Genomic DNA, 9201 nt, shown 5'->3' on the forward strand with positions numbered 1-9201 from the left:
ATCTCTTTCTCTTTCTCATCAAGAATTTTTATGGGTTCAACCTTTATATCTTCACCATCATCAGAGTTAACTTGATACGGGTCCATCATTGGATCTCTTATTGTAGGATCTTCATGACTTTCAAAATCTTGCATCATCCCATTAGAATCCTCTTTATTTGATCTCTTTTGACTATCCTCAAGTGACATATTTAGATCAACCATCAATCATCTAATGTTTATTCTAGCTGCCCCAATTGAGTGGGTATCATAATCCATATGGCCATAGAAGTTCCTCCACACAAGTCGACCAAAAAAACAAATAACTCCAACAGATGAACATTTGTTCAATGGTTTTGCCAACCCCTTATTAAACGTATATCGACGTCATCACGTAATCGACACCTAAATCACACAAAATCTTATTAGAATTGATAATAACATAATAAAATAAATGTTATCTATGAAACATAAAATAATAAAAATAATTAAATAAACGCTACGAATAATAAACCTTTTGTAAAACAAAATGTCATCTACCTCCGTCGGATATCTACGATAAATTTTTTTCACTTTCTTTATGTGTTGTTGACCAATGACATGAATTATAAAATTCTTCATTGTCGTTAGACATTCCATTTTGTCTGAATATATATAAAGGTTGACTGAATAGAACTAAATACAATAGATCCATCTTGATCATATACTATTTCACCATCATAATGAATAGATAACAATAAAATTCTAGATATTTTAGAGAATAAAAATCAAATGAAAAAATAATAAAATGTGAGAAGAATGAATAAGAGATAACTAATTTTTGTTCTTAACAACTTCGGTGGAATATATAAGGATGGAGGAAGGTCCGCCGAGGTTGAGAGTCGCACGAAATTCGTCGAGGGATTAAGAGAACTTCAAGTATTTATGTGAAGTTCGCTGAGGAATTAGGCGAACTTTGTCAAAATGTTGAAGTTCGTCAAAGAGCTCGGCGAACTTGCCTCCAACGTCAAAAAAAAAATCTCTAAAATAAAAATGAAATTAATTTTTTTTATTTTATTTAAAAAAAAATCCTAAGAGTCTAATCTTATGATTATTTTATGACTTAAAATTTTTTAATTGGAGACCGTGTAAGGGTTTTTATTAGGGATGATAACGGGACAGGACGCGGGTGGGGGATACTTTTTCGCTCTTCGTCCCCTCTTTTAGATTTGCTCCTCATCTCCATTTTTTGCGAATCTCTATTTCCTGCAAGCCCCATTTCCCATCTTCCTAATCATTTATATGAAAATTCTAATGAAAAATTAAAAAAAATCAGAAAACATTATTATAATATATAAGGACACAGTCACACAGTGGTGAAAAGAAAAAAGGACGCCGCGATCAAAGACAATGAGACAGTAAAGGGGTGACGACACGATGAGCACTGAGTAGGAGTGGCTAGGGGTATAGTTGTAATGCTATGGGAGATTGGGATTTACGAGTTCTGGCCTTCTGGGTTGACTGAGAAGTGAGACGACGCAGTGCTAGCTAGTGTTATGGAGATTGGAGAGAAGAGAAGACCGTTTTGAAATTAGGATTAGATTTTTCAAAATATATATATATGGTATGTGAAATGATAAAAAATTTATATTAAAAATAAATTATTAAATATATTTAAATAAATTTAATAATTCAGGAGATTAGCGACAACGAAGTAGGAATCTCCACTCGGATTTCCACATCTGCCTCAAAAGAATTTTAGTCTCTATCTTTATTCCCAATTCGCATCTACCTCAAAAGAATTTTAGTCTCCATCTTCATTCCCATAGAAAAATTTTCTATTTCAGATTCCATTTGAAATAGTTCTCGCAAAAATTTTTGTGTTTCGAAAAATTTTGTAATCCCTAAGTTTTAGGCTACCTCTTTGAAGCATAGCATGCCCAATTTCGAACCTATGGGAGAGAAATTTTTGCCAAATAAAATAAGAATTTTACGCAAAAGGACTTCTGGCAAAGGGTGCAATAAGAAAAAGTCACAAATGGACTATATGCAAATTTTCTAAACCATGTGGTTGACTCTGAAATCTGAAAAAATCACAATTTTTTTTTTCACATTACTTTTTACCCTTACAAATCAAGAATTAATATGTCACAAATCAAAATTACTATTTACCCTTACAAATCAAGGATTAATATGTCATAAATCAAAACTCTATTTAAAAATTTGTTGATGTCCAATAAATTATTATATGAACAAAATAAAATTCAAACTCTCAATACTTATTTAAATAAACTAATAAACTAACCACTAAAACAACTCAAATTATTTAAAAAAGTTGACAATTAAACTGAATTATTCTAATTATAGTCACGTTTGAGAAGGTGTCGGCATGTCAAAGTATTGAAAGTGAAATTAAGTGGTTTTACAAAGCGGAAAGGAATAATTATAGAGCACTGCAAGATTTTCCTTACAATAAAATCTCTTTCCGTATCTATTTGTTTTAATTGCAGCACAGGTCAAACCATCATAACCATGCTTGACAAAGTAAGATCCTCTTCTTTACTTTGCTGATTATGCTTCATTGAATATTCATTTATTAAAACCACTGAACTTGGCCGCAATTGAAAAACTCTAAAGCAATCACATTGCTGAATCAGCAAAAAAGACTGCACCTGATTAAAATTGAACCACAAGAACAATTTTGAAAAAAACAAAAGTGTGGGAAACTTCATAGAAGAGAGATTGGGAGGAAGTGGGAAAATTGCACATGACGTGTCTCATGGATAATGTTGGCAGACAAAAATCATGAATATGAGAGCACCAACTATATATAAAACTACAATCATGTTAAGTGTACACAAAAAATCAGCCACTATATCAATTATTTGTATAAAATACATATTAAAATATAAAATTTTTATTGAAAATTCATGTATTTAAACACATACATAACAACTGATTTGGTGACTGATTTTTAATGTACACATGACATTTTTGATAAAGCTATTATACACGACAGTACATAGCCTTAATTCCAAGTGTCACAAAATTGACCAAACATAAACTAGCTAGAATTAATTTATTATTATTAAAAAGGCTATAACCTATTGGAGCAGCATTAAGAAATTAACATGTTTCCAAAAGCATGGACCTTCATTCTAAACCATAAAACCACAAGTTACATGTGTTAGTTCTCTTCAGGATCATTGTGGGGCTCTGTAGTAAACTCTGGGGAAACTGAAGGAACTCGCTTTAACAACTCTTCTTGCTTCCATGGTTGTTGAAGTTCTTCCCTTTCATCTAGTAAGGCAAATTTTGTATAGCACAAAAAAACATGGTTAAGGAGAAACTATGATTCTTATACTGAAGCAACAGAAACTTATACAAGGTCTATGCTAACGTGTATGACTATGAGCTACTAAGATTTCATGCATTTATTTTTAATAAAAATATAATAATAGGAACAAGGATATTCTCTTTGTCTTCCCCTCAGGTTTGCACGGTCAATTTGATTTTGCAAATAGGTTAGTCGTGTCGCGATCCACTAGCAAGAACATAAAGTGAAGGAGGGTCAGATAAATAAGAAAGACATTTACAAGCTGTGATAAATGCAACAAACACCAAAACCAAAATAACCAAACGTTACAAGATTTTGGTAAGCAAAGCCAATGTTGTAATAAAGTAATCTATCGAATTCTCTTAATTAGGAATTGTTTAGAATTAGAAGCAATGTTGGGTGGTCCTGCCTTCATTGTTTTTTATATTTTGGCTAAATTACTGTTTATATAAGAACTAAGATGGTGCTTTTATTGATTGTTACTCCCTATAGCGCGCTAATTTGATATTTAATACTCTATAACACATTATCTCGACTAAGGATAGTAGAGAAAGAAAGCAAGAGTCAATGACATGCACAAAATGTCAAAAAGGATTCAATCAAGGATACTTCAAAATGGAGCTCAGTTTTCACTTTTCACACATAACATATCAACTCTATCTCTGTCAGTCTGTGATCACAGACTCTCCTAATAAAATGTTTTGGGCTCATAAGTCAGGCAGAAGGGAAAAGGAATGTGCTCATATGATCATGATTACGATTATTCTAACAAAGGATCGACTAATGTAATTCGTGCAATGAAGTCTTATAGATATAGATATTTCAAACATTTGAACCTGTACGTAGAAAAGGGTAGATATAACACTGTTCTTTTTGTATTTGCGGGGTGAATAGGTAGATGTTAACTTATAGCTACCAAGAGTCAAAAGAAGCATACATGCTTTGTTATATCCTCATGAAGACTTTTTGCCTTTTCTTGAAGCTCCACCTGTAAAAAAGCAAAGGGGTAAAAGAATTACTCAAATTTCCTATGATTTTCAAGCTTGTATTAGGTAATTATACTAACTTTAGAGCTACAATCTAACAACTTTAACAGTCAAATTGATACATTAAACAAGTAGAATATGATTTCTTATTAAACTAATACAATTCCTAATTGGGATAGTATTCCTCGAAAAGATAAAAATGCTTCTTCGAATGTCAAAACAACTTACAACAGTTAGTTTCTGCAGCAGGTTGGCTTTCACTTTTAGCCGCAAATCCTCACATTCTTGCTGTAAACAATATAAAACACAAATAACTGTTATGCAGCAATAAACGCTTAGAAGCACAACATACTGCATACAAAATGTTCATAAATTATTCAAACAAAATAACATGCTCAATGCAGCTGATTGACCTCTGTGAAGTCATTATCAGAAAGCTCGGAGATAGGGATGGCTTTAGACATGAAGGAAACTTGCAAAAGAATTCTCTTAACATCATCCTCCAATACAACACCTATAAGTTAAACAGGAGCATTAAGCAAAAAGTTAGGAAACATAGGCCAACACTGTAAAACACAAAGCAACTTAACAAACCTAGCAAATAAAAGGGAGAAGTGTAAAATATAGATTATCAAACATGTCTAATTTGATACCTGTAACTCTCACAAGATGGTAAGACCTAGTCTGCTTACAATCACTGGAATCCATTTTAACTCTAACGAAGGCTCCAACAACCTTACCCGTAAAACTTTCAAGTTGTTTAGATAACTCTAGCACCAATCTTTGTCTTAAGTAAATAAGTCTTATATTACTGGCACTTATGGATGCAAAACGACTAGCCTTGATAGACAAGTCCTCCTTTTCCAATTTAAGTTTTCCTTTCGAGCTTGACAATCTCCTTTCCCTACATGAAGTCTGAGCACTGAGACCCTTGTCTGGAGGAGTGCTTATGCTTTCATAATTGCTTTCTTCACCATCTCTATCACCCGACTTTTCAGCATAGTGAAGTTCCAATAGAGGATATATTTGATTTTTTGACATAACCTTTTTTCCGAATATAGGAAACAACTTTTCATCAAGGAGGAACTTCTTCTTATCTTGCGAGAGATAGAGATTGTTCTTCTCAATGTATTCACACACGAGAGTCCGTATACCCCACTGTGACAATGGTTCAGTACTAAATTTTCCAATGGACGCAAGGAAGCTAAGGAGAGGTTTCGATCCCCATCCCATAAACTCCAGTGATCTGGACTGCTTCCTTTTGGTTGAGTTGTGTTTATACACAAAAGCTTCATTGCCGTCCGATGACATGGAGTCATTCTGACTTTCTTTATCTACATCAATGACTTTGCTTTGATCTGGAGAATTTTTAACCACTTTGTTGTAGTTGGTTTCTGCAGCAGAGATATCATCACTAGTTAATCCTTCGTTTAGCTTAATAATTTCCCAGTATTCCTTGAATAGACCCTCATATGTATCTCTTCCATTCACGCTTATCTTGTTCTGCAAGGAACAAACAAATTTTATTGGAAACTGCCAACTATAGATATCATCTCAACTTAAATTATAATATGATTCCAATTTACCAATCTGATCATTATCATTTAGCTGTTTCATCTTTCATCCAAAAGAACCAAATGACGGTAACAATTTTGGCTCAATAGTCTAGACTCACATATGTTGCAAAGACCTGACCAGCCATTTATTTTATCTCAACTACAAATGTTAAACAGCCTTACTTCTCACACTCTCATATGTTAATATTGCGAATTATCTTGTACACTCAGAAACTGAAACATCCACAAATTAGAGAAAAGAAATAGCAATAGTTTCACCAAAATTTTCAGTCTTTGTTAGTTGTTACGATTGTGGCCTATATTCTTTTTTCTCTCAATCAGTAATGATGTAAGTCACATAGTAATTGAAAACTAGTATATATCCTTTGCCATAATGCTTCCTAATATTATGAAGTTAGTGCAGAAAGGGTGTAGCAGCTAAATTAAATGCAATTATGGATTCGATGTAATCAATAATTAATTTGGTCAAAAATAAATGGCATTCCATATTATCACACCGACCCCCTGAGAGTCCAGCTCCAAATTTTGTTCTATAATTTTGACTAGCGGCGCGCAGTTGCAGCATAATCCTTTATCACCCTTGACAGTGATAAATTCTGAGGAAGCCAAGCACTCTTTGCACAAAGCATTTGGACAACCAAGGCAATAAAACTTTGCGGATTCCTTGCATTCGAAGCAATAATGCCAAGCTGAAAATATAAAATACAAATGCAGCATTTCAGTTATGGCAACCTAATCATGTAGTCATTGAAAGAGCTTAATCTCATGGTAATTGGACATGCAAAAACCTAATGATTTAGTTAGGGTTTGGTGTACTCAATTAGGAAAAGAAGAAACCACAGAGAATAAAATTCAATGTATTTTTACATGCATGCATTAAACTTGATGGAACCATTAGTGGAAGGCCATCTAGTTTGCAAATCAAAAGTTCCCATTTAAAAGAAGACTAATCAGTAATCATATATTTGGCTACCCAGCAAGAACTCTACTACATTATCAAGAACTCTACTACATTATCAAGAAACTCAAATGGCTTACCACAAATCCAAGATTTGTCCTTCTCAGGGGTAACTGGAACACAGTAGGAGTGATAAACCTTCACACAGTTCCTGAAAGCAAAAGAATCAGAGTCAACCCATACCATACCATACCATACCATACCATATACCATACCATACCATACCATAACTGGTGGAGCTTATTACAAGTGAAGACTTAAAAAAGAAAAAGGAAAAAAAAAAGAACCTAACGCAACTGAATCGTTTGAACTCCCTCCAAAAAAAAAAAAAGAAACAAACCTGCGATCGCATACAATGACTTCTCCACCATCCTTGCATTCAAAGCACCAATCTTCGGATTCTTTTGGTGGGTAGAGTTTTCTCTTCTTACCTCCACTGCTGTTATTTGACATTCTCTCAGGTCTCAACTGTGATATAGTGAAGGTGATGGTACAGATCTTTGCTATGAGCTTTTAAATACCAATAAGGCTTTTGTCTTCTTTTTTTTTTTCTTTTGTTGCGTCAACCCAATAAAACATGTCATTAATTAGTCTGATACTCTGATAGGTTACTTATGATAAAGAAAAACAGTCAAAGACAAAAATTAGAAAATAGTTATTTAAAAATCTATCCAGATCTTTATCAGATATTTTTTTGACCAAATATATTTTTAAAAAAATATTCTAATAATTTAACTTTTTTATAAAAATAATTTAATTATAAAATAAATTTAGTATTTATAATTTTACTGGTATATATTCTCTGTTAATGCGAATTAATATCCAATTAGTATATGTATTCGTGCAATATACGAAAAATATTTATTTTTGTATATTTATGTTTGAAATATGATTTTTTTTAAAAGTTTGTTATAAATATATTTAATAAACGGGTCTGCTACACATACAAGCAATAAGGCCTTACAAGTGTTATAAGTCTCTAGCCCACAAATATTCCACACGCGCACTAATTATATTGAATGGAGCGTAACATTCACGTGCTCTCACTCAAACTATTACGCTTCTCTTCGCGTAAACTGCCCCTTAATGGCAGACTCTTCCACTTCTTCCGCTTCTTAAAGTCATTCAGAGAAAACGCAACCCTTCCATTTTCGAGCAACATTCGAAACTCAAGATATACAATTCGTCGCTAACATTCGAAAACTCCATCAACACACCATAAAACTCTCGATCAAGAATCTCCAGAGAAAACAAAGCTATAATACTCAAGGTACGTTACATTACCATTCCTGTATATTTTCCAGATTTCAAACTAGGTTTTACTGTTCTTCTACGTTGTTGTACGTTTTACTGTTCTTCTTGCTCTACGTCTCATTTTACAATTTATAATGTTCTAGGTTTTATTGTTATTCTTACTTCTATGTTACACTGTTCTTCTTCGTTCTTGTAGGTGTTACTATTCTTGTTGTTCTAGTTCTCCTGGTAACTGATTTTTAAGGGTATATTCCGTAGTTTGGTAGGTGTATATGGAGTAATTTGTTGGGTGTATATGGCATAAAATATTGGGTGTATATTTCTGAACTGATATACTGTAATAGTCAGCACTTGCTTATATTTGCTTGTCCATGGGTGTATATTGCTTGACCTTGTAATGTTGCTTGATATTGATGCATGTTTGAGTGATACTTGACTGATATATATAGGTGTATCTGAATCATATCTATGGGTGTATCTGACTGATATATATGGGTGTATCTGAATCATATCTATGGGTGTATCTTACTGTTATCAATGGGTGTATCTGACTCATATATATGGGTGTATCTTACTGATATCTTTGGGTGTATTTTTCATTTCAGAGAAAATGGCAGCGAGAAACCAACCTGGAAGAAATGTAAGAACAAATATATGTCTTACATGAAATCAGTTTTATATAATAGAAATATATCTGACTATAATTTTATTTTTGTTTACATCAAACCAAAGATCTTAAGTGTGCAACACATCTCTTAAGTGATAAATTCAGAAACATGAGTGAGGAGAAGAAAACAATTGTGAGGGATTTGGGATTCGGTGGCTTGATGCACATCCCGCCGCTAAGGGTGCATCACCAAATTGTCAGACAGATTATAAGGATATAGACACTGATTAATGTAAATGTTATATAGTCCTGTAACAAATTGAACACATGTTGTAAAAAATTTTCAATTATAATCAAGTTTATTGTAAAATTTCTTTCAATAATTAAACTCTCTCTGCTGTATTCAAAATGTATGAATTACAAGTACTATAATACGAAGGAAAATATCAAACCAAATATACACCCATAACCTGCCATTTTTTACACCCAAAGAAAGTTGAATATACACAAAAAAATCTATCCCCC

The 9201-nt window shown here is 32.9% G+C and overlaps 1 protein-coding gene across 1 annotated transcript; it reads right to left on the reverse strand.

The window, feature by feature from the left end:
* Window positions 1–3022: 3022 nt before the first annotated feature.
* On the reverse strand, window positions 3023–7370 carry LOC112695391 (uncharacterized protein At5g08430). Its single transcript, XM_072196544.1, has 9 exons — window positions 7156–7370; window positions 6896–6966; window positions 6359–6546; window positions 4934–5783; window positions 4694–4794; window positions 4509–4568; window positions 4232–4282; window positions 3430–3501; window positions 3023–3273 (listed from the first exon to the last, which is right to left on the reverse strand). Exons 1-9 carry the CDS (start codon window positions 7266–7268, stop codon window positions 3145–3147), a joined length of 1635 nt encoding a protein of 544 aa, XP_072052645.1. The 5' UTR covers window positions 7269–7370; the 3' UTR covers window positions 3023–3144.
* Between the last annotated feature and the right edge of the window lie 1831 nt (window positions 7371–9201).

Source organism: Arachis hypogaea, chromosome 6 (genome assembly GCF_003086295.3).
Source record: "Arachis hypogaea cultivar Tifrunner chromosome 6, arahy.Tifrunner.gnm2.J5K5, whole genome shotgun sequence".
NCBI classification, from domain to species: Eukaryota; Viridiplantae; Streptophyta; class Magnoliopsida; order Fabales; family Fabaceae; genus Arachis; species Arachis hypogaea.

Coding starts and splice junctions, on each gene's coding strand:
- LOC112695391 (XM_072196544.1), bottom strand. CDS start 7,268: ATGTCAAATAACAGCAGTGGAGGTAAGAAGAGAAAACTCTACCCACCA. Junction 6,547..6,895: donor GGACAAATCTTGGATTTGTG/GTAAGCCATTTG, acceptor TTATATTTTCAG/CTTGGCATTATTGCTTCGAA. Junction 3,502..4,231: donor ATGAGGATATAACAAAGCAT/GTATGCTTCTTT, acceptor TGTTCTTGCTAG/TGGATCGCGACACGACTAAC.